The sequence below is a fragment of the Lissotriton vulgaris genome, chromosome 1_1, assembly GCF_964263255.1.
Source record: "Lissotriton vulgaris chromosome 1_1, aLisVul1.2, whole genome shotgun sequence".
NCBI classification, from domain to species: Eukaryota; Metazoa; Chordata; class Amphibia; order Caudata; family Salamandridae; genus Lissotriton; species Lissotriton vulgaris.
The window spans coordinates 1,193,494,327-1,193,521,331 of NC_141685.1; the positions used below are offsets into that span (position 1 = coordinate 1,193,494,327).

General features: G+C 45.0%; 1 protein-coding gene across 1 annotated transcript in view; it reads left to right on the forward strand.

Annotated features, from left to right (window-relative positions):
• The window catches only part of LOC147748891 (myomegalin-like), a 1,575,921-nt gene that overhangs the window by 1,104,680 nt on the left and 444,236 nt on the right, over positions 1 to 27,005 (forward strand). The window contains exons 22-23 of the mRNA XM_086928761.1: positions 13,317 to 13,543; positions 24,418 to 24,868. Coding sequence (XP_086784887.1) covers positions 13,317 to 13,543; positions 24,418 to 24,868 — 678 coding nt within the window. The remainder of the gene's footprint in view (positions 1 to 13,316; positions 13,544 to 24,417; positions 24,869 to 27,005) is intronic.

Sequence of the window (27,005 nt, forward strand, 5' to 3'; positions counted from 1 at the left end):
AAGCCCGACTGATCCGGGTGTATCAGTCCACTAATCACTTTAATCAGCCTATTAGAGAGAAGTTTAGCAAGTATTTTGGGTTCCAAATTCAGTAACGAGATAGGCCTATAAGAGGCACAGCTAGTTTTTGGTTTCCCTTCTTTATGGATGACCACCACCGAGGCCACTCTCTGATCATAAGGCAGTATCCCCTTCTCACAAGCTTCCACAAACATAGCTTTAAGGTGAGGAGCCAGCTTATCCGGTCTTGGCTTATACAACTCGATTGGGAGCCCATTGGGACCCAGTGTCTTACCCGAATTCAAGGAATGTATTGCTAAGGCTATTTCATCTGTTGTAAGGGCACTATCCATGAACTCCTGGTCCTCAACTGACAAACACGGGAGCTGGATATCTCGAAGCAACGAGTGGGAGTCCTCCTCCGGTCAATAAGAGACCGAGGTATACACCGTTTGGAAATATGCCGTGAAGCTATCCACAATATCCTGGGGGTCTGTAAGCCGAGCCCCCCCATCTGTCACCAGATCTGGAACTACCCGATCCGCCCTGTCCTTTTTATCCAGCCAGGCAATGAGTTTCCCTGCCTTATCTCCGAGATCATACAAACGGCACTGCTGCTCCCTACTAAGGGCCCTGGCATTATCGGTGACGAGAGATCTATAGTCAAATTGTTTAAGAGTCAGGACATGCAGTCTGGCGCGTGTTACCTCCCGCTCCAGGTCCACCTCCAATCGACCTATCTCGGCCTCTGCTTCAACAACATCTTTGCCCCTCTCTTTTTTCGTACCGGCTATCAACGACAGAGCCTGACCCCTGACAACCGTCTTAAAGGCTTCCCAGAGCGAAACAGAAGAGGACACCAATCCCGCATTATCCAGGAAATAATGCTCTTGACCCTTAACAAGATCTCTACATAGTCTAGGGTTATGTATATACCAGGGATTAATAGGGGCAACCCTGCCTGTCAATCCCGACGTAATACAGAGCCGAAACCAGAGGGGGGAATGATCAGAGATGCCCCTAGCGAGATGAACTGCCTCAGCAACATAAGATGCATGGGTCGCGGGCACTAAACAATAATCTAAGCGGGAAAGACTACCGTGGGCCCCAGAATGGAATTTGTATTGCCTCTGGTCTGGGTGGAGCAGTCGCCAACAATCCACCAAACCCATAGCATCAAGAAAGTCGGGCAACCATCTCTGCGAACGCCCCGTGTCATGCTGGGGATGCCTATCCAGAACTCCAGAAACCACTGCATTAAAATCTTCCCCTAATACCAATAACCCCCTCGGCAGATCAACCAGAACCTTTCCCAAGTCAACGAAGGTAGCGGCCTGCATACCCGGGGGAACATACACCCACAATAGGGCAAGGACCTGCCCCTCCCAACGACCCGTCAACCCAACACATCAGCCTCTGTCATCCTCCAAAATAGAGTCAACAACCAACGGGAGTGCCTTCCTAATCAGGATGCCCACCCCCTTGGAGCCTGATGTGAATCCAGCATGAGCCACCAACCTGTACCCCATTCTATGCATCGCCTTACAGGAATTACCCATCAAGTGTGTTTCCTGGAGCAAGACCACATCAGGTGCCCGACGTTTAAGATACTGCAAAACCACACTTCGTTTAATTTTATCCCCCAACCCATTCACATTCCAGCTCAATACCTTCAATTTCCTACCCCCATCATCATAACTCAAAAGGAAGTGACAGTCCTCCGATCGTTGCAACACACAAATGCTACATTGTAACCCGATGCCTTGAACAAAAAACATAAAAGCAATGAAATAATTTGCTAATGTGACATACAAAAATGCACAAAAAACATTCCACCTTCCCCCACCCCCCACCCTGCACCCCTGCCTAACGACTGCGCGCATCCCCAACTAGCAGTGTGCCTGTCGCCCCTTTTTCACCCCAACACTAATCTACAACTAACTAGAGGTAGAAAATTGAGGGAGGACCCACTCAGCCCATCAACCGCCCGCCCCCTGCTCCATCTATGGTCGATGTAAGACTACACTTGTACAAACGTAGCCAATCAAGAGAAACATCACGTATCCATACCATCCCAGATAAAAACAACCCGCCATTCGACCCAAGTACACTTTTACTCCTAATTATTGATCTTCTGCGTCGTCCCGGTGTTGATCCTCTTCGTTAGCCGCGATTACACTGTCCAACCAATCCGACACCACCTTGCGGTTGTCAAAGAACCAGGCCTTCCCCTTGAGCTCCACTCGGAGTCGGGCTGGGAACATCATTGCATACTTTAGTCCCTTGTCCCTCAGTCTCCTTTTAACCGTTAGGAAATTGTGACGCTGTTTTTGAACCATCTGGGTAAAATCCGGAAAAAAGGAAAGGGTTGCAATCTCGTATTTCAAGGGGAGACCATTTCGTGCAGTTTGCATGATCACATCCCTGTCTCAAAAATTCAGGACCCTTGCAATCATGGGAAGTTGCTGAGACCTTTAGGCTTACGGTGATTAGGAACAAGGGTTTCGACGAGCAGGTCCGGAGTCGGGCCCTCTGACTTCTCGGGTATTCCAAGGATTCGGATGTTATTGCGCCTGACCCTCCCTTCGTAGTCGTCAAGCTTGCGTTCCGTGAGAGTCTTCGAGGTATGGAGGTCTCGCACCTCTCGCTGCAATTGGCTCACATCATCGACTAAGCTATTGGTCTTAAGCTCGACTGATTTGACCATCTCATTGGTCTTTGCCAGGTCCGTACGAAGAAGCCCCATCTCAATTGTGACCAAATCTATCTTGGAATCTAAGGCCTCCATCTTCTGGCCCAACGTCGTCTGCACTCCGTTAATGGCAGCCATAAGATCCGTCAGCGTGGTTTCAGTAGGGGTGGTCACGTTCTCTTCACCGACCAGTGCTGACTTCTTTAACTCCACCGGGGACCACTTTGGCAAGGTGTATAGGTCCAGTTTATTCGATTGGACAATTCAAGAGCCGTTGGAAGATCGTGGGGCGGGCTTGTCCGATTCTGGTTTGGTTGCCATGTCGTCTTTTCCTCTCACACCGGGTCAGCGAGAAAGAGCTTGCAATAGCGCTCGGGCTCACCACTAACTTCAATGTCTGCTCAGCGAGCCTCCACTCGGCCGCAGACCATCCCTCCGTACAAAGTGCTCTCAGACCACTTCACCACACCCAGGTAACAAGTCAGGAATGGACGGGGTACACCATCATCCAGTGCACTTCCGGAAGGAATACAAGGGTTCGGACCCCCAGTCAAAGCTCAGCACTGCTCATGTCACCAGTACCACCTGGCTTGCCACTATCATCCCGCGTACTAACGTGGGTGGATAAAGCCCCCAGTCACAGGTGTAGAGTCAAGCTATGGCGCTCCCCTCCACACAGCAGGGCACCAGTGGAACACTCGTGGGCAATTAGCAACCGGAAGCAAGATCGTTACAGCTTTTTTTTATTTTTTATAATAAGTGAGCCTCACCATCCGATCAGTATTGCAGCTCGCTCCCCCAAGGCATTGCGGGGTCGGCAGTCTCCTTCGGTCTTTCCGCGGCCTACCACACCACTGTTACCATGAAAGCACCTTGCTGGTAAATCCAGGCTCAGGCAGGAGTAAATATGCTCAGATAATGGATGGGAGACTAGCAGCTCTCCCACCGTCTCACGTCTGCAAAACGAGCTCCGCATGCAGCAGCACCATCAAAGCCCCGCACTCCTCCTCTCAAAGACGGTCCTCGGTGCAGGGATTTTGATTCATGGCAGCGGCTCGGGCATTAATGCCGATTTTTGGGCCGTGCCGGCGGGTCTCGGCAATCAATGCCCGGTGTTGTTGCACTGACGGGCGGCCTCCCAAACACTCGAGGTCCCAGCTTCAGAGCCGGCCAGGCCCCAAACTGCCGGCCGCTCTAGCTCTGTCGCCGAGGCACCAAAACGCTACAGGATATCGCCCACCAGCGTCGCTTACACTCCTTAAGCTAGGAGTGTGGTATGGGCACAGGATTGTTACAGGATACGGACCCAGGGAGCGGTGGTCGGTGGAGCCGAGTTTCTAGGCAGCCATCTCGGTTGCCGGCTTGGCTGCTCCCCCGGCTTTTCATTATTAGGCATTTCCACAGCCTAGGGTGCTACAGAGACTTTTCTTCAGCTCAAAGGGGGCATCCCTGCACTTGCTGTCTCATGTTAGTAGAATAGACACATCCTTGTGTGTAAACCTCTGTTGATGCCTTGCCATTAGGGAAACATTGGAAATCCACTGAAGACAGTAGCCAACCATTCCCAGAGTCGTCTAGACTTCTCTCTGCGTCTTAGCTAGGTTAATTTCCAATACAACAAGGATTCTCTCTTGACACCTTTCTTGCTCCTTCTCCAATATAATGTCCTACATACAAGACTTCTTACTGACAGTACTGCAACTTAGTTGGAGGACACCTTATGTCCCTTTTCGGCCAAATTATTCAACAGGGTAATGGTATATTTGCCTCCTGCTTTGTTGATGTCACCAATAGGTCATCAATATAGTAGACCAGAACTGATTTCAGTACCTGATTGATGATGAAGGGGCTTTCTGTATACCCTTGAGGAACACGGCACCATGCAGAACTTTATTTTGGAACCAGAACGCAAAGAGGAACTGACTGTCCTCATGCAACGTGATAGAAAAGTATGCTTGAAAAAAGTCGATGACCATGAACCATTCAGCATCACGGAGTATTTGGCACAATATTACAGCAAGATTTTGTACCACAATACAACATGATATGACAATATTGTTAATCTTTTGCAGGTGCTGAACAATCCTCCATTTTCTGTTTGGTTTCTGTGGGCCCATGATCGGGGAGCTACAGGGACTCCATAAGACCCTTCAGATACCTTGCTTTAACATAAACTCAATCACATGGCTAATTTCTGCCACCACCTCTTGAGAAAGGTTGTACTGGGTCATTCAGGGAAATTCGGCATTTGTGGTTTGTAACTTTCTCAGGCTCTACACCAATATTTAGGCATTTGTCTTTGCCAGTATAATCCCAGACTTCATCCTTCATGAAGTTCTTTGGGTCAGGGGGCAACTTTTTTGTCAAAACAGGGAACAGCCCAATGGGTGGCTTTTCGGTACTTAATTTAAAGTCTGCATATTTGTCATGCATTTGGAGCTCAACACCATCCGGTGTACAGTAAATCATGCAACTCAGTTTGCGCAAGAGATCCCTACCCAATAGTTTAACTGGGCTGAAATCACATATCACAAACTGATGGTCCCCTTCAAGGGGACCTATCTACACAGGGACTTTAACCGAAACAGGATTCACTATTTGTTTATTTAAAATACCTACAACTTGGACTTGGTTTCCCGAGAGCGGTAGGTTTGGGACTTCCAATATTCTTACAGTAGAACAAGTAGCTTCTTTGTCAATAAGAAACAAGGGGTGGCAATTCACCCCTTCATCCACATATGGCCACTCTGGTCTACCTCAAAGATTACGCCAAGCACACAATCTTTCTCCCCTCTCAGACACCGTCATTGTGATTGAGCAGACCCCGGATCCCTGAAACTATCAAAGACCAGGAACTGCTAAAGGCAGTTAGAATTTGTGAAGGAATTTTGTTGACCTCTGGATTCAGATTTACATTAAATCTCAGATTATTCACATTATGCATTGATAGAGCTTGGAGCATGTTATGGGTCTGGGATCTTGGCATTTGCAGTTTTGGAATTGGCAAAGTATTTACATTAGGCAATTGACCATCAGGCTTCATTTGATTTGGATTAGACCTAAACTCTTGCATCCAGTGGCCCAACGTTTTACAATAATGACACAGAGTTGTTTTCTTCAACGTGGCTGGGCCTATTCCTGAGTTCAGATCACCTGGCATTCCTCCTCACTACCTGGTGTAACACATTCCCACTCTGCATTATCTGACCACCACTTTGATATCCACCACCCCCATCATTCCAGCCCCAGTGCCAGAACCAGAACCAGGATTTGCCATATGTGGACTATTTTGAAATCCTTTCTGGGCTAACTTGGTTTGAGACAACATGAACTTTTCTTTGATTTTCTTCTGCCTTGCTTCCAAATCATCACTGCAATACTTTGAGTATCACATGATTTCATCAAAGGTTTTGACTGCCAACAAATGAATATGCAAGCTGATCGCTCTACGCAAACCAGCGGCAACATGAGACAGAAAATTATCGAGGTTTTCTAGCTCAGGTTTTTATTGCCATAATGCTGATTAAAGACCTAAATAAGTCTTTCATAATAAGCATGCACTGACTCTTTAGATTCTTGAGTGACTCTCGAAATTTTCAAGTAATTAATCTCTTTTTGTGGAGCTTTAGTTTTCAAAAAACCGGATCACCTAATTATACTTATCCATAACAATGGTAGAGGGCGCATGCATTTGAGCATCACTCGGTTGTTCTGTGTTTGGCCACTGCACAGACACATTACAATCACTCCACTAATAATTTTTAGGACACAATGTTAAAGAAAGTGTATAAATCCTCACAAAGCGCTATCAACATCTTCACAGATCTGTCAACCTGTGTATACCATGGTCAGGGTTTTCTCTTAGTTTTGGAAATTAATTTGTAAATGTGTAAAGATCACCATGTATCCAAGGTACATGCACATATGCACCTATGCACCCCTATGCACTTCTGTCTATGGGTAAGTCCTAACCTCTGAATCGCTTTTGCTGATTTCACTCTCTGGGCTTGCAATGTCACTGTCTTTCTTCTTTTTCCTCACTTTATTGGCCCACCACTCTCTGATCTTTTGAATATTACTCCATTTCCGGATGCCCCGAAACAATTAATTCATATGTAATTTCAAACCAGTTGTTTTCATAATTTTAACAGTTTCCTTAGTCATAAACATCCTAAAGTTCTTCTGCAAAGTTTGACTCTTAGACAAATCAACACCCTATTCTGCAGCTATAGCTTTGTGATCCTCACATGCACTCCTAGCAGCCTTTCTGCACATGAACACAACTTCTACTTTCTTGTACCCATTTATAAATTCCTACTTCAGTCTTCTCTCAGTATCTTGTCAAACTCACAACATCGAACACCCTTTCCTGTGTCCCCTAATTTTTGGGGCATCTGATTCGGAGCTTTCATCACCCTCCACAACTGGCACACTTACAATATGGATTGTTACCATATGGGGTCTTGCTCCTGGAGCTAGACTCACACTGGTGCTTAGGAGAATGAGTATTGTTGTTACTGGAGGAATGGCTCGGACTGGGGTGACAACAACGATGCTTGGAGTCACTATCGCTGGAGCTGGTGCAACAATTGGCAAACCTTTTACAATGGGCAACCCTTCTGCTGGTGCACTCACACCTAGGTCATCAATGGGCGGTGGTCTTCCTACTGCATGATACCCCACAACTGGCTGATTTCCTTCTCCTGGCTGAAGAACATTATACAGAAGAGGTCGAGAACCCAACAGATCATCCCAAAAGTTACTATTCCCATCTATGTAGTTCTTTTACTTCAATCTCACCCCACCTCGTGCTTTTTCCTCCCTGTTCCCCCACTAGTTAGCACAGGGTAAATTCTGACAAGTCCAATCCCATTTTCCTCGATGTCTTCTGTTCAGCATCTTTGCTTCCATCCAACCATGGACTGTTCCTATTGGATACTTTTCTTTCTACTTCACATGTGCTGCACACTCCCATAGTACAATAACTCATATTGAGATGGTCTAGGTGGGGTTTCATTTCATACAAAACCTGCCTCAAATGATCAATTATTCTTAAATTAAAGACACCATGTGTAAAGAAATCCATTAGACGCCTGGGTAAGTCCAATTGTCATAGTTCCCAAAAAAGATACTGATGATATCAGGATATGTGTAGATATGAGAATTCCTAACACTGCTATTGAAAGGGAACGTTATCCAGGTCCTCACTTGAATGACATGATTAGTACTATAAGTGGAGCAACAGTGTTCTCAAAACTTGATTTATGCAAAGGATATCACCAGCTGGTCATTGATAACCAATCAAGATATATTACAACGTTTTCAACACACCTGGGGTTATTTAGATATAAAAGATTAAACTTTGGAATTTGTTCAGCAGCACAAAATTGTATGAATTACAGTGATGACATCTTAGTTTTTGGAAAAACGCAGGAAGAACATAATCAAACATTGAAAAAAAAGTATGTCAACAGCTGGAAGAAGCTGGGTTAACTTTAAATGCAAAAAAATGTGAAGTTAATAAAAATGAGTTAACATTTTTTGGACATATATTTTCAGAAAGAGGAATGAGACCAGATCCTGTCAAAATAGTAGCATTAAATGCAATGCAGTGACCAAAAGACATAGCAGAAGTAAGATCCTTCCTTGGAATGGCAAGTTATTGTGCAAGATACATAAAAGACTTTGCAACTACAAGCTCACCTCTAAGAGAGTTAACAAAAAAAGGAAGGAAATTTCAATGGAATATCGACTGTGAACAAGCATTTAAAAATATAAAAATGGAAATTACGAATGCAGCAAACCTAAAATATTTTGACCCACATCTATGCACTGAATTAATAGTGGATGCTAGCCCTGTAGGTCTAGGGGCAATGCGGGTACAACATAAGCCGGGAAGAGAAAGTCAAAGATATGTAATCTCACATGCCAGTAAAAGTCTATCTGAAATAGAGCAAAGATATTCACAGCCTGAAAAAGAAAGTTTAGCTGTTGTTTAGGCATGTGAGCATTTTCATGATTTCATTTATGGTAAACCCTTTGTAATTATTACTGACCATCAAGCATTAGTTTCCATTTTTGGGAATCCAAAGACAAAAATGCCGCCGAAAATTGAAAGATGGGGTATGAGGCTTATGGATTATGATTTCAAAATAATTCATAAACCAGGTAAGGAACATAATCCAGCAGATTATTTGTCTAGACACCCATCTTCAACAACAGATGTACAACAATTAGAGACAGAAGAATACATACACTTTATAGTGAAATCAGCAATGCCAAGAGTTGTGAAAGAAAATGAACTAATTGAAGAAACGGAGAAAGATTATACTCTTCAAGAGGTGAAGAAAATCATACATGAAAATAAGTGGAGATTGATAAATAAAGGAATTCAATTTCAAAGAAATATTAGGAAAAATGATATGTTTGCGTTTAAAAATATAAATTCGGAATTATCTATAACCTCCTCAGGAATACTACTCAGAGGAACAAAAATAATAATACCAGACAGTCTTCAACGTCGTGTAATTGATTTGGCTCATGAAAGTCATCGTGGTGTATCAGCAACAAAGAATTTTCTAAGAGAGAAACTATGGTTTCCAAGGCTGGACAAACAAGTGGAAGAAATTGTTCAGTCTTGTTATATCTGCCAATGTACCGTAAAGGAGAAAGGAATTGAAGAGTTGCACATGTCGGATCTTCCAAATGCTGTTTGGTCAAACGTGGCAGCAGATTTTTATGGGCCTTTGGATTCTGGGCATTACCTACTAGCAGTGGTAGATGAATATTCTCGTTTTCCAATTGTAAAATTGATATCATCTACGTCTACTTCAACAGTACTTCCAATATTAGATGAAATATTCTCAACATGGGGAATACCTAGTATATTAAAAACAGACAATGGGCCACCATTTAGTGGAGAGGATTTTGGAAAATTTATGAACTATTTGGGAATAGTACATAGGAAGATAACTCCAATGTGGCCTAGAGCAAATGGAATGGTAGAAAGATTGATGGCAACAATTAAAAAGGGAGTACAAAGAGCAAAACTCTCACAGATTTCAGTAAATCAGCTTCCATATCTGTCCTGGTATGTCCCATGAATGTTCCCTCAACATTCTTTATTCTTGACATTCTTTTACATCTCACATTATGATGTCATTTATACATCATTACACCATGTGGGGGGAGCTGAAAAGACCCTTCATTTTTAGTGATCTTATTCCACTGTTTGAGCCAAATACATGGGTGTAAACAAGGAGGCTCCGACTTTTTGTGTAAAAAGAGAACATCGCAAAAGAGATCAATGAAAATCATCGCAGGTCACTAATATTATTAGTTTTGTAATTGCGATCACATCAGAAAAGATTACGTGAGTGTCCACCGTCTGCAAGAATATCAGTAAAGATCACCTCAGTGCGTTGGGCAGTGTTGCTAGCAGTAATGTAAAACTGCTTTGGCAATTTGGAAAACCTCTACATAGTTAATACATGACAGCCACAGCTGCAGTGCCACTGGCACAACATTAATAATAATATTAGTAATAACTCTCCCCATTTAATGTATCACTCAAAAATCTGCTTTAAATATAGTTGAGAAATTCTGAATTTTTTCTCCAAACACCAGCTTCTGAGTTCTGAAAATACACACATGTTTTTGTCTTGAATACACATATTTGACATACATATATTAGTTCAACCAAGCAAAAGGTTTCAATTTAGTAAGCATAGATGCACACTAGAGAGCTACTTACAGGTAGCTGAAACGCTACCAGTAGCTCACGAGCTACTTGTTGGGGAAGCCGGGCTTTAACTAACACTAGTTGTCATGTACCGTGCGAGCATGCTCTTGAGAGGGGCCTTCAAGTCCTCATGGCAGGTACTCATCACTAAGTAAATCTCTCAATTTCTTGAAAAATGTCTTCTTTTCACTACACACCACAAAATCAATAAACCTCAATTGAAATGACCTGTGGTTTTCAGCACATCACAAAGCAGTATGCGACAACACTAAATTTCAGTCCCAACATGACACCACAGAACTAGCCACTCACAGGGCAGCGCTCTTTGACATAAAGACCAATCCCAGTATATCACACACAACCGACCTATACCAGCACAACACCCTATGATGCAATTCACAGCAGCTTTCCCTCTACAGTCAATCAATTTTGCACTGACAATTATTAAACAAAATGTTAACTCTTGTCTTTTCCGCCAAAAGGAAATTCCAACGTTCACAATAACTCTAAAGGTTCGAGAAATAACTTCCTCCCGGCGCTATCATGCCTACGAAGTTATCTCTTGAGCAGTGAGAAATCGCCTTGACTAGTGCAGTTTGCTCCTTTGCATAAAATGATTAGCCAAACACCAATCTAAGTACAGAAAAGAAGTTTAATAAGTCCCTGTCTTTTGTGCGACCAATAGTTCTTTACGGTCTGACATCATAAACCCTAACAGACAAGTTGCAACTTAATATACTCAATTGTTTATCTTAGGTATATTGGTTATCAGACTCTGATGAACAAAACTTCATAGCAAGAGCGTTACTCTTCATAAGCACACGATATGTGCAAGACTGCACCTTAACCCTCACCTCAACATGGAGCCCTCCTGGGCTCAAAATTGACACCACACCACGCAACACACTAACGCATTAAAATCCACAAACACAGCAGCACACAACAATAAACAATCAAAGATGCAATTAACCCTACTATACTCAGAATCCTAGGACACTACAACCACTTCAGGATGCCGGACCACCGCCTATTCTCCAAACTGGAACGTGGATCTAGGGGTACACGGAATGGGGAGATTCCTTCACTGGGACAAATACTAACTATCTAAGCCTCCTTGAGAGCCATCCTCTACTCCTATATGATGGATGGAAAAGGGCAATTCTCCAAACTGGACCATGGAGCTGGGGTCACAGACTGGGGAGATTCTAACTGTCACTGGGGCAAATTCTAACTGTCTAAGCCTTATTGAGTGCCATCCTCTACCACCATCTGATGAACGGCAAAGATCGGTGTTTGTACTGTGCAAAAAATAGTGGAAATCTCAGGACTTCAGCATGACTCAAAGGATGGATCTTTGTCTCAAAATGAGGCTTGACATCAGCAATGTAATAACATATCAATGACAGTGAAGCATATATTTCCCCACAGTAATGACAGAGAGTAGCCAATTTGCAAACCATGAAGCTTTTATTAACAAATTAGCAAAATAACAAACTCAAATCAATCAGTTTATTGAAAAGTCAATAATCACCTGATTGCAGCATATTTGAATATTTTCCAAGTAGATCACACAGCAAATACAAAGTCAAGTTATTTGAAGGTAGAGTAAGCAAATCATGCAGGACTCATTTCCCCTTCAGGGAAATTCCTGATGCTAAACTACAGATGTGGATTAAATCAAGGCAATGTCATAAGCAGTAAGTGTCAACAATTCAAATATCTAAATAGACTGGATTTCAGCAAAAATATACTCTGTACAGATCCCACAGAGAAGGAACCAATAAAAACAAACATTTACAGTGGACTTGAGACAGCCCACTTGTCATGACTCATACAATGAACAATCACAGTTCTATGGCCTTCAGAGATATCATCCAAGAAGATATCTCCACCAATCACGTTCACGCCTTCAGAGATATCCTCTAAGGGAGGATTTCTTCTCCACCAGCCACTTTCACATTCAGGTACTGAAGTTTACTATTCCAAAATTTAGAAAGTCTTATAGCAAACGTCCTTCACACAAACCTTAACAATACAGTTTAACGAGCGCACCGTGGATACTTTTGAGGGAAAGATTATGCACAGCAAGCAAAAACGCACCATCTCATTTAATATGGAGCCTTGCAAATGAAGGCGTACAGTGACCATGGCTAAATTAACCTTGAACACATTCTGACTATGGTTAACTTGATAATGTAAAAGGCACACATTATGGTCAAACTAAATATGAAATTACACTTGACTATAAGTAAGCCATGATTGTAGATTGTATGCATTAGCATGTCATTAAAAGCAAATAAAAAATAGTGACACTGTGTCACCATTAACCAGCCCCATTGTTGGTAAGATGAATCTGCTTTCGCCGGAACCAATTCACACTTTCTTTAGAGGCATTAGTTCAAATTCCACCAGAAAAAAAGAAGATGTGATGTACTCATGCATGTCTTACTTGTAACTTTCAAATGAATAACTGATAAAATATCTGTTTGATTTTGGAAAAGTGTCAGAGCACTGCTAAAAAAGTGTTATTACTGGCCACAAAGCAGCAGCCATTTGGCCGTTCATTGCTGTAGCATTTCTTTAGGTGGGGGCGTTCTTGGTAGATATAATGTTGTGGGGTGAATATTTTCATAACAGACCAAAGAGTTTGCTTCCGAAAAAATAAATGTATGTTTGTAGACTGGAGAATATGTCATCTTTAAATTAACCTTTTATATAAATTCTCAGAATTCCCCATGTTTGCTCTCAAAGATGTATAATAGAGTTGCGATTTGGGCACACGGGAAGACAACTTTTAAACACGATTTGATATTTATTATGTAGATTAATGACCAGGGTAACTTACCCTTCAGTAATCATTTTATGTTCCTGAATTCCCTATAGAGTTCTGCGGAACCCTGTAAACATAACCCCGGGTCAGCAAAGGGAATGAATTATGTACCCTGGAATTCACTCTGCAGCACTAGCCACTTAAAGCAAGAGGAATGCCCTGGTATAAAACGTGAGCTCCGGCGAAAGAAAGAGGGAGAAGAGGAGGAACCGAAAAGTCCATTCGAAGAATCGAAGCCTCGGGGTGTGGAAGCTGAGATCCCTCCAGAGGACATCTCCAGGTATTCTACACTAACATGGTGGGAAAGGATGATTGGAAATACCTTCACCCCTTAAATACGAGACCGGGCACTGACTGCATCTGTAGTGGCCAACAGTCATTTCCCATTAGGGGGTTGTTGCTACATTTGCAAAATAATAATCCTATTCCTAATAACTAATATTCCTGTTATTGTTGTTAATAATATTGCAAACAGAAGAATAACATGATGATGGTGGTGATAATCCTGATCAATATACATGTTCTCCTTCTTTCTTCTTCCCTTGTTTTCCTGCTCCCTCTCCTTCACCTCTCATTACACAACTCCACATATAATTTAACACGTTGTCTGACATTACAGAAACTAGGCGCTTGTTAATAAAGGGATATTATTTCTACTTTTAGAATCACTTGCCTTCACAACACGTGATAATGCTTTCCTGGTGTCCCTTTAACTAAGTTTTATAACCAAACGTGTTTCCTAGGATCTCCGTGTCACCATGAGAGACTCTACACTTCTTTTCTGGTACTTCACAATTTCCCAAAATATAGGCGTTAGAAATACACACTATCCCCCTCCACCCTTTAGTACTTTTTTTGTTTTATTGTCTCTCTTTCATCTCTCTATGTATTTCATATTTTTGCAGGGCTGTCTGAACCTAAAATATATATGTATGAGTGGCAATAACTGGAAGACTAGATGCATATTTGGAATCTATATGATTGCTAAAATTAAGAAAAAAACCTTTATTTCTGTTTTTAAAAATGACAGCTGGCATTTCCAAATAAAACCAATTTTCATGTTTGTAATAAAATGTAAAGAGCGCGATCAGCATTCTTTCCTAGATATATGTGTGACTGGGACTTTCATGGATTCGCTGCTCATAGGAGGCTTCAGAGGCCAGGTTCACTCTGCAGTTCAAAATTCTGTTAATGTGGACGCTTAATAAATTTTTTACATGCTTCAAAATATACTTATATTAGCCCCAGTTCAAATCTCACTGCAACCATAGGTGTACTCCTCACTATGGGAAGCATTACCCACATGGCAGTATTACCCTCTAAAATATCAGGCGGGAGCGGTCCCGCAAGCGCCTCGAGCTCCGGCAGTCGGCCCGCGCCGTTCGAGGTCCCGGTCCGGAAGGAGGTCAAGGGACCGGTCGGGGGGCCAGAGTCATCACGGCTCGGAGAGTCGACACCACTCCTCGAGCTCCAAGTCCTCAGGTAAGAGGCACAAGAAGTCGAAGAAGTCGAAGAAGCGACATCGCTCTTCCGACTCCCCCCGACGCTCGCGTGACGCGGCCGGGGGTTCGGGCGGCACCACCCACGTGGCTCCGCCAGAGCCACAGGCATCACAGCCTGCTACATACCCACCGGTCCCTGGGCAGAACGCGACGCCGGAGGAGGTCGATGCCTTCCTCATGGCCATGAGGTCGCTCACTCCTCCGTCGGGTTCCGCGGCTCCTTCGGGCCAAGCGGTCCCGACTAGGAGCCCAAGCGGGCCGGGTGCTTCGGCTCCACGCCGTCAGTGACTTCGGTCCCGACGCCGCAGGGCCCCGCTGGATCTTGTTCTGGATCCAGGTCGACACCGGTCGACCTTACGACCTCGCCGGCGCCGGCCCCTAGGGTGTCGCCCCCGGCGCGTCCACGGACAACGTTGTCCCCGACCCCCCCCCCTCGACCCAGTTCCAACGCCGGAGTGGCGCCACTCTATGCCGCATTCAACGTCGAGAGAAGACTTTTTCTTCTATGATCCAGCCCCATCATTTTACCCTGAGTACCAGGAGATGGGTGGCGAGGCAGATTGGGAGGGACCTGAGGATCCTCTGGCACATGAGTGACAGTCTTATGAGGACTGGGCAGGTGTGCTAGGGGATGCCAGTGGTTTGGACACTTCGCCAGACACTGGTTTTATCTCCCCTCCTACCGTGGCTTCGGAGGAGGGGGCTGCCTATAGTGTGGTGTTGACGCGGGCGGCCAAGGCCTTATTCCTTGAACTCCCCATCGCGGCCGTGAGGACTAACCTCCTCACTGAGGTCCTTTAACCGCAAGCAAGCTCTTCAGAGCCTCTGCTGCCATTTAATGAGGCCTTGTCTGACGTTCTTCTGGGCACCTGATCCAGGCCCGCTACAGGTTCCCCTGTAGATTGGAACGTGGCCAGACCCCACCGCACGGCTCCGGGCGACCCTTGCTTCCTGTTCACCCACCCCACTCCAGAGAGCCTGGTCATACAGGCCTCTAACTCCCAGACCGCACTCCCGACGGCTCCCCCGATCGGGAATCCAAGAGGTACGAACAGTAGGGTAAGAAGATGTTCTCCTCACTGAGTTTGGAGTTGTGGTCAGTTAACACCGTGTGCCTCTTGGGCCGTTATACCCACTCTCTGTGGGAAACAGTCGCGGACGTGCTGCCACAATGTCCGGAGGAGGCCCGGACTAAACTCGCCCAAGCCCTTGTGGAGGGTCGAGATGCGGCACGGTATTCCATCCGGTGTGGGCTGGATACAACGGACTCACCGGGCAGAGCGATGGCAACGACACTGGCGATTCATCGCCACACCTGGCTGAGGTCTGCTAACTTTTCAGCTGATGTCCAAAACACCCTTATGAACATGGCTTTTGATGGCCGTCGCCTCTTTGGCGACAAGGCAGACAGTGCGCTTGAGCGCTTTAAGGACTCCAGGGCTACGGCCAAGTCCTTGGGCCTGTTGGCCCGTGTCACCAAACTGCTGCCTTTCGCTTCTTTCGTGGCCAAGGAAGGGGCGACCCCACACGTCCTGCCAGCCATGGGCCGCAGACTAACATCCAGCGAGGTGGATCCCCTTTCTGACCCTCTTTGAGAGGTTTCTTCATTCTCTTTCCCAGCAGGGCTCTGCTCTGGGCACTCTGAAGGTCTACCTCTCGGCCATTGCTGCCTTCTTAAGGCTCCCTGATCAACCTTCTTTGTTCAAGTCCCCAGTTGTAAATAGGTTTTTGAATGGCATCACTCATATGTTTTCTCCTGTTCCTTTTGTGATGCCTCAGTGGGACTTGAACCTTGTTCTGACATATCTGATGTGCGCTCCCTTCGAGCCACTTCATAACTGTTCTCTTCGCCTCCTTACTCTTAAGACTGCATTCCTGGTTGCCATCACCTCTGCCAGGAGAGTGAGTGAGCTCCAGGCCCTTTCTTCTAAACCTCCCTTCCTTACTGTCCATCCGGACAAAGTTGTGTTGCGGACGCGACCCTCTTTCCTGCCCAAGGTAGTCACAGGCTTCCACATCGGGCCCACCTTCTTTCCGCCTCCGCATCCCTCGAAAGAGGAAGACAGTCTCCACCGTCTGGACCCAAAACATGCTCTCTCATTCTATCTGGATCGCACATCAAGGCTTGTTACTCTCTGGCTAGAAAGGAGCCTCCTGTGGGGCTACGTACCCATTCTACACGGGCCACGGCTGCTGCTACTGCCCCGGGCCAGGGAGTCCCCTTGCAGTACATCTGTCATGCAGTTACGTGGGCCTCACTGCACACGTTCGCAAGACACTACTGCCTGGACAGCCAAGTCCGGAGAGATGGCTTTTTCGGCCATTCCGTTCTCCAGGACATTCTGGTGTAATCATTGGTTCGCAGACCCACCACCGGGGTTGGTATTGCTGGGGTATCTATTCTAAGGTAAGGAATCTAATACTAACCTGTTTCTTTCAGATGCACAAGTATTAGGGGCCAGATGTAGGTGGGTTTTTGGGAGGTAGGGGGCCAATTTTACCGAATCTGTAAATTTACCGAATCAGTAAATTTACTAGGGGTGGGCGGCCAGCTATGCTCCGTCTGCGGAGTATGCGTAGTGCCGCCTACTCCGCATTTTGCGGAGCTGGCGGAGCCAGGCGGCACTCCGCAGACGGAGCGTAGCTGGCCGCCACCCGCCTCCCTCCCGCCCTCCCTAAATACTTTGAAATAAAGAAATGAAATCATTTAAAAAGCACTTACCTTGCCGCCGCTGCCCGCCGCGTCCCCGGGGCTCACTTACTTCCGTCTTCCGTCTTCCGTACTAATGCGCATGCGCGGGCGGCCGCGCATGCGCATTTTCACGAGAAAATGCGCATGCGCGGCCGCCCGCGCATGCGCATTAGTACGGAAGACGGAAGATCGCGAGCCCCGAGGACGCGGCGGGCAGCGGCGGCAAGGTAAGTGCTTTTAAATTATTTAATTCTTTTATTTCAAAGTATTTAGGGAGGGCGGGAGGGAGGCGGGTGGCGGGGCTGGCGGCCAGTGGTGTTTGCGGAGTGGGGCTACGCGGAGTGCGGAGGTGGGCGTAGTTTCTCGCCCACTTCGCGTAGCTCCGCGAAGCCCCACTCCGCGAACTCCGCCCAGGGTTAAAATTTACCAATTCGGTAAAATGCCGAATCCGTATTTTTACCGATTTGGTAACTACTAGATGTAGGTGGGACTCTTCTGAGTCCCAAAGGCCTTTCAGAAACGGTATTTTACCACCCAATCCAATTGGGTGGTAAAATACCGAATCCAGGTGTGCATGCACATGTGTGCCTGCACACCTATGCCATGTGACAGACAGACATGCCCTCAGGGCATGTCTGTGTGCCACATGGCACACATGCCTGTATTTGGGGTGCTAGAGGGTGTCAAAGTGACACCCCCTGCACCCTTGCTGGAATCAGTATTTATCAAATCGGGAAATACCGATTCGGTAATGCCCATTGATTCCTATGGGCTTCAATGCCCATAGGAATCAATGGCCATTACCGAATCGGTATTTACAGAATCGGTAAATACCGAATCTTAACGCTTCGGTATTTACCGATTCTGTAAAACCTACATTCCCCCCTTCTATTTTACCACTTCTTAAATACCGAATCTGTAAAATTCGGTATTTAAGAAGTGGTAAAATAAAATTACCTACATCTAGGCCTAGATTCCTTACCTTAGAATTACCGTCAGGCGTCAGACTGGATCCGGAAAGTTTCACTTAGCAGTACCCTTGAAAGTCGGTAGGCGTCGTCTGCGGCTCCGCGTCCGTTGTCGGCGTCGTTGGCGCCGGGATGACGTCGCCGGAGTACTTAGACGCCACTCTCGCGCGCTGACGTCAGTTCTTATACACAGCTTTTCCGCGCCAGAAACGCAGAGCCATGATAAAAACTAACACTGGTGCCATGAAACTAGGGTCCTGAAAGGGGATGACCTTAACCCTAGATATCGGTTCGCAGAACGGGGAGGATGGGTGGGGCAGTAAGGAATCTAATACTAACTACTGTTTCTTACAGATATATCGTTAACAAAGGTAAGTAACTTGTGCTTCTAGGTAAAACTCTGTTCCTAGAACGTAAATGGACTAGGATCTAAAGCCATGGACAAAGAGATCCTGCTGTACTTCAAAAATTTCACCTCAAGAGGAATATGTTTCTGCTTTGAATTGCTATTTTAGCCAAGCTTTCATGAGGACCAAAAAGGAATTTGTGGAAATCCCCGGCGATATACGCACCCTAAGGCGTACCCTAACCTTGGGATTGTGTATGGTAGTAAAAAAATCACCATTCAGGCTGCGGATTTGACTGATGTAGGTCTACAGCGGGGAGCCGGGAAGGACAAAAATATCCTTACCGTGAAGAATACCCCTGCTGCAGTGCCCAGGGAATATTTTTCTAATCTTTCTAAAATTGGTAAGGTCTGGGAGTTCCAAGACTTACCAACATCCGGGTAAAACCGTCAGTTTTTTACTACCATACACAATCCCAAGGTTAGGGTACACCTTAGGGTGCGTATATCGCCGGGGATTTCCACAAATTCCTTTTTGGTCCTCATGAAAGCTTGGCTAAAATAGCAATTCAAAGCAGAAACATAGGACATATTTGACTCAATTGTTGGTCTATAATGTCCGTTCACTAGTTTTTAACAATGTTGGCCTGACTCTCTATTAAAAAAGTTTGCATTGGAGTATAGTCCACCATTTTTTACTTCACTTTTCACAAATACTGTCACTTCACAATTTGTTGATACCAGCTCCGCTGTAACACAGGCGTGGTAGCATACCTGGGAGACACTTGGTCTCCCGCGTAAAAACCCTATGATGAAGCATGTCATCAACCATGTTGATGAGTGAGGGTTTCATTAAAAAATACTAAATGCTTCCTAGTTTAGTATGTTCCTCTTGTGTGTAGAGTAACATCGTTTAAACAGCGCCGCATTCGACACCGTCGCCCACCCATTACACCTACAGCACCTCAAGAAAGGAGGGCTGGATAATCTGGCCCTGAAGCGGCTAAGATCCTTCTTACAGGACAGAAGCTTCCAAGTGTCCCAAAGACCATATTATTCTAAGAGCATTGGGCTGGCTCAAGGGGTCCCCCAGGGATCTATACTTAGGCCAACTCTTTTTAATCTTTATATGGCCCCTCTGGAAGACATTATTGTGAAATACGGCATTAGTGTTGTGTCATATGCAGATGACACGCAACTAGTGGTGTCTCTATTTAAATCCCACGAAGAGTCAGTCACCAATTTCTCCACCTGTTTACAGGAGTTGGCAGTCTGATGTCAAACAACTGTTTAAAGTTAAATGGCAGTAAGACAGAGGTCCTGATCATGGGTAAAGCTCCTTCGATATGGTCATCAATGTGACGGCCGCAGACTCTGGGCCTCACCCCCAGTAACCAGGTTAAGAACTTGGGGATGTGGCTGGATTCTAAGCTCTCATTTGATCACCACACCAAGATGGTGGCAGGAAGTGCTTCGGAATAATGAAAGGCCTTCGGAAGATCTAGTCCAAGCGTTGGTGACTTCCTGCCTGGACTATGGGAACGCTCTATACTTAGTAGCCAGTGGTAAGAGTGTTCAGAGACTTCAATGCATTCAGAATACAGTGGCCTGCCTTGTTCTGATGCTCCCCAGGAGAGCTTTCTCTAAGAAGGCCCTCGCTGCCCTACACTGGCTCCCTGTGAGGGAGAGAATACTTTTTAAGGCCCTATTTGTTAGCCAACGCATCATGCAGGGAAATGGACCTAGCTACCTGCATAGTCTAATGTCCCCCTACACTCCTACCCGGGTCTTGCGGTCCCGGGGGACAGGACAAGTTAAGATCCCAGTAATTAAAAGAATGAGAATGGGTGGCCGATCCTTCTACTATCTAGCCGCTAAGAACTGGATATCCTCCCTCCTGCTCTCCGGATAGAACCATCAGAAAAGTTCTTCAGGAAAAAGCGAAAGACCTTGCTCTTCCGTATATAGGTCTCACCACTTAACCTTCTCTGAGTTATTGCTACAGACTGGGCGATTAGCTGCAGCGCGGGGACTCACTAGTGTGTGTATCCAGGCGCTTTACAAGCTCACTTTGGGCCAGATGTAGGTGGCCGTTTGAGGCCATTTACCGAGCGGTAACGGCCGATTTTGGCCGTTACCGATCGGTAAATGGGTGACAGGTATGTAGGGGGAATTATTTTATGGATTCAGTAAAATTACCGATTCAGTAATTTTACCGATTCGGTAAAATAAAAATTCGGTAATTTTACCGATTCGGTAAGATAACATTTTACCGATTCTGAGGCACCCAGATGTAGGTGAGTCCCAGAGGCCTTACCGAATCGGTATTTTACCATCAAATCCAATTTGATGGTAAAATACCGATTCCGGTGTGCATGCACATGTGTGCATGCACACCTATGCCATGTGACAAGCAGACCTTCCCTTAGGGCATGTATGCCTGCCACATGGCACCCAAGCCTGTTTTGGGGGTGCCAGAGGGTGTCAAAGTGACAACCCCTGCACCCTTGTGAAAATCGGTATTTACCACCACACCACTCAGGTGTTGCCTAAAAGGGGAGCTTCAAAGGTGAAACCACCTTTGGTGGGTAAATGCCGATCACACTTTTGAGGGGCTTTGTTCAGGAAGACAGGCCAGCAGGAGGAACAGTGAGAGGAGACCAGTGCCCAAACCGGTTTTCCCGTAGATGTTTACCACACACGTAACCACACCTTTATGGTGGGCTCCAAAGCTCTTAACATTTGCGGAAGGGTCCTGACATCTTAAAAATGGGCAGAATAGGGCACTCTGGGAAGGCTAGATGCCACACATAGTCGGAAAGGCAGCATCAAGAAGGAGGGGACCTAGTAGCTCATTGGCAAAGGACCACATCACCCCCCAGGGCACTTTCTGGGTCATAAATATGGCACCCTGAACCTTGACTCATGTTGGAACTGGAACAAGGACCAAAGAAGAATTGTCCTGCTGACCCTTGGACTTGGCAAAGAGAGGCAGCACCGTCTGCTGGCCTGCACCTGCCACATCTAGGGCGAGCTGAGAGAGGAATGTGTCTGTGGCGCCTGGCTTGGAGATAAATCATTCCCAAGCTCCGAACCAAAGAAGTGCCTGCAAGGGTCAGTCAACTGACCCCCTGGAATCAGCCCCAGGGCCTCCAAAGCTGAAGTAGCCAAACTCGGCAAGTCAGTAGCGACTTCTGGGGAATGGTTACTGACTGCTGCTGGGAGTGCTAAGAGACCGATCTTCCATGAACAAAAGTTGCACCAGAGCCAGCCAAACCCAGGAGTGTAGTCTAAGTCGAGATTGGTCCCAAAGGAGGGACACCAGCCACAACCAAAGGATATCTTTGAGACCGTTGTGTACAGAGACCAGTAGCCCAGCCGCAGCTGGCCTTCTACTGTCTTAAAGAGGACTTCGAGGGACTTTGACCTCTGTGGCCAAAGTCGCCCCATCTGACCCATGGACTGAGGCGTAACTACCAAGGTATCCCCGTGAGCCACACAGCACTCAGAGAAGTCCTTGAGCATCTTCCATCTACTGCATCTGCATTATCAGGACCACTCCATTGAAGCCTATGTGGTTGTGCTGTGAAATTTGGAACTGGGCTGAAAAACACTTTGTTTGCCAGGTAACTGTCCAAATACTCATTATTGCCCCTCCCCCCCCAGACATTCTCCCTGATGAATTTGGTCACCCAAACCGGGCTGGAGTAGTTAAACTTAACTCTTACAAACATTTCAGAAGTTTACACATTTTACGGTTGCCAGTGCTTGTTTTCAGTTAACCTGAGAAGTTTTCTTTAAAAATCTGTACCTCCAGAACCTCTGGTGGAGTTTGCTCATCTTGGTCTCTAAAAATTCACAAAAATATAATCTATTTTGTTGTTGTCAAAATTCTATCTTGTAGTCTGGCTTTCTTATTACCATTTTTTAACTATTAAATGCTTTATACTAGTTCATATGATTTGTTTTGTTTTGTGCTTGCAGTCACCTAGGGTTGAGCTTCAGGTTTGACAAATGAGCCTGACTGGACCCGAGACAGTTTTGCGAGTTAAATACAAGGAAAGGCTGCACAGCCATACCAAATATCATACCGTGCCAGGTGCACGATCATTCTGTTTTGCAAGTTGCAAATTGGCACTTTTTGCATCTCGCAATTTGCGACTCACAATGCGGATTGTACTAATGTGAGAGATGGTGGTCTGATTGGGACAGCAGACTACCATGTCTGTGTTGGCTTGTTAAATAAAGCAACATTTTTTTCCAAATGTAGCTCACTTTACTGAAAGGAAAACGAGATGGGTGTAAAAGAAAAAAAATTAAAGTTTTCTTCTCATGTTTTAAGCACAGGTGATGATCCTTCTAGCAATGCCCGCTCTTAAAAAATATATTTGCATGCATTCACAAAGGAGAGGGGATCCCCTGAAGACTCCGTCCGCCTTGCGACTGGCTTACCACCTACTTAAAGTATGTGGAAAGTTGCGAAATGCGGTTGCAAAACAATTGTACAGCCCCGGCGACTCGCCATTAGGAAGGGACGTCCTTGGCATGCCCCTTCCATATAGGGACTCGTAAACCTTTTTTGGGGAGTCGGTATTAGGTTAACGACTCGCAAAATAGGGTTTGTACATACTACAACCCCTTTTAGCGGTCACAAATGGCCCGACTTTCCATTTGCGATTGCTAAAAATGGTTGTACACTGTCCCAGGTGTATTTGTAAAGTGGACATTCACCCAGAATGGTGTCTAGGCGCTGAATAACAGATGTTTCTTGTAACCCAACTCAATAATACTCCTTTTATCTGCCTCTGAAGAATGAAAGGCTGAGTGGACCCACCAGGATGAGCACCTGTGACCATGATTCCAAACACAGGCTCCTAGAGTGGACACATTATTCCACTAAGCCACTAGACCCGAAATATAATATACCCAAATCCTCAACTGCAGGTGAAAACACAGACAGTTCTTCTCTACTCATTTTTCTGGAACCATTAGATTTTGGGATTGCTCTATCCCAACAATAAATAGTAAATATGGCAGAATCATCCACCATTTTTTTTTGGCTACAAATACACATTTTCATTATCCGTGCAAATGAGTTCATAATAATTTAAGCATTGCAGTATCCTCGTTCAAGTGGTACCTTTTAAAAAAGAAATGTAATTTGGGAGAACACGAATGTTTTATTTATTTTGTTTGGCCAATGAAAGGTACTGACAGCTTGGTCCATGAGTCAAGTTGATCTTTCTCTTTCATTTCATTTTAAGCTTGCTATGGTATATTTTTTAGCATTTCTACCATGTTTATATAAAGTATATTCATAAGTAGCAGGCGTTTCTCCTTTTCGATTATGTTTGAATCTCAAATTCTAACCTCTGTTTTATATATTTTTTGTATCGTGATAGACTATACATTGCATTGCAACATCCGTTAAATGATTGTTATTACATCATCTTACTTGAATCATATATAATAATATGAAATTCTTCACTTAATTATATAATTTAGTTATAAATTAATTCTGATACTAGTTATGTTCAATTGGTTTATTAGTTACACAGATCAAAAGATATAATGTAAATGTCACTATACTCCTTTGGGCATTGCATTGTGAAAAATGTTAATTGGATTTCTCTGATCTCAACACAGAAATACATTGCAGCATTTGCACTTGGAAGTCAAGGAGCTAAAGGAACCGATAGGAGAAGCAATGTCAGGATGGTGTGGGAATGAGATGGAGAAAGTGAAGCAGGATGGAGGCCTAAAAGAAGACGGTCTTCGGGCAGAGATCAGAAGGCTACATGGGAAGATGAGATATGCTGACAGGATTATTCATCTTTTAAAAGAGCAGCTGGTTTTGAATTCCAAGGCAGGTGAAATGAAGTTCAACCCAGAGCTGATTGTTAGCATGGCCAAGGAGATTGAGAGGCTGAAGGCAGAGAAAGTCTCAATTCCAATGAAACGTTCCGCTCTTGAGGGGAAATTCCAAGAGGATACCGCAAAGAGGCACTGCAGCAGACCGTCGTCCCTAGATATAGGGGCTCTCCTATGCCAGTCATATATAAAAGAAGAGCCCTTTTCTCACAAGTTCATTGACCAGGTAAGGCCGTTAATAGTCATTGGGTGTAGCTTGTATTTGTGAAACGAGTTTAGTGGCAGTAGGGGTCCAGGAATGTAAGGGATCCAAAGCAGCCCAAATAGTTATGTCTTTAACCAGCCAACCACAGGACAAACTCATTTTCCATGTATTTTGTAGGACACCTTGCTCAGTCACTGAAAGTTTATGATTATGCTGAAGGCATTATGAATCAAACAGTAGAATGGACAGCATTAGTACCAATATCTTCCAGAATATAGCAGCACTGGCTAAATTGCAGAATATCCCTATTATCATCGAAAGTTACAGCTACCTCCCACATGTCACTTTGGGTATGCCCCATCTTTAGATTCCCCTTGGAAAACCATCCTTGTCAATATATATATATATATATATATATATATATATATATATATATATATATATACAAATATAAATATATATATATATATATATATTACCTACTGGCGATAGCCAGTAGGTATATATAGTTAGGATTTTTTCTCTATGGAACTTTTGAAAATTCTATGTCTAATAACTTTGGCGTTTGTGGACGGAATTGGCTGAAATTTTCAGGAAAATGGCACATTTTGTTTCTGAGCAGCCCCTGAAAATTTGGGGGGGGGGTCGTCAAGGGGGGGCCGAGAAAAAAGGGGGGTCCCAAAACGCGTTTTTCCCATTCATTTTTCCATAGGGCGGTTGGCCTCACTTTTAGCTCGAACGGCTGAATGGATTTGCACGAAACTTGGCAAAATTGTAGGGACTGTTAGCCCGATGTGCCTTTGCTAGGTCTCAATATATGTGCTTCAGTGGATTTTGAGAAATTAACGTTTAAAATAAGATATATATCTGTAACAGCGTTCCGGGCAGCGCTCCGGTTCGCGTACTTTTCGCGTAACGGAACTTTGCGATGCGAAGCTGATTGGCTCTCCGGTGTCTGTCAACATTCTAAACAGTCCGGAGCGGCCGCCATCTTGTCTCTCGGTAGGATCGAGAGACAAGAGGAGGCCAAAACAAAGGGGGAAATGAAGGAAAGGGGGCAAGGTAGACCCCTTCTGACCCCCTAGGATTGATGAGGGGGATATTATAGAGCCACGCGTACCCAAAAAAAAAAAAAAAAATCTGATTTTTTCGCCGTAGAGACGCGTCTTGGTACGCGAACCGGGCAGCTAACCGGGCAGCTAACCGGGAAGCTAACCGGCAGTGTAACGGGAGTCTGAGGAGTAGCTGATTGGCTGTCAACATTGTAAACAGTCCGGAGCGGCCGCCATCTTGTCTCTCGGTAGGATCGAGAGACAAGAGGAGGCCAAAACAAAGGGGGAAATGAAGGAAAGAGGGCAAGGTAGACCCCTTCTGACCCCCTAGGATTGATGAGGGGGATATTATAAAGCCACGCGGGGCCAAAAAAAAAAAAAAAATCTGATTTTTTCGCCATAGAGACGCATCTTGGTACGCGAACCGGGCAGCTAACCGGGAAGCTAACCGGCAGTGTAACGGGAGTCTGAGGAGAAGCTGATTGGCTGTTATCATTGTAAACAGTCTGGAGCGGCCGCCATCTTGTCTCTCTGTGGGATCGAGAGACAAGAGGTGGAAAAAAAAAGGTGTAAATGAATGAAAGGGGTAAGGCAGACCCCTCCTGAACCCCTAGGATTGATGAGGGGGCTATTAAAATTCCCTGCGGGGCAAAAGAAAAAAAAAATTCGATTTTTCGCGGTAAAGGTGCTTCCTGGTACGTTAACCGGGCAGCTAACCGGCAGCGTAACGGGAGTCCGACATATTGTGTTTTTTGAACGTTTGTGATATGTGCACGTGTGGATTTTGTCTAATTAAGGTTACAAAAATATATATATATCTTTAAGCGTGTTCTGGCGCGCTTACGTTTTGGGTTTGGTTTGCGCTGCAGAGACGATACGTCACGGTTATGCGATGCATCATGAGGCATCTCACGGGCTACATGATACGTCACTTAATAAAGAATATATTTTACAGCTATAGATATTAGCTTTTAAAAAACCAATGAAATTCACAGAAAAAACCATAGGTTATAGACCATATATAGTTAGGAATTTGCATTTACAAAACCTTGAAAATTCACTGAAAAAACCATAGGTTATAGACCATATATAGTTAGGGATTAGCA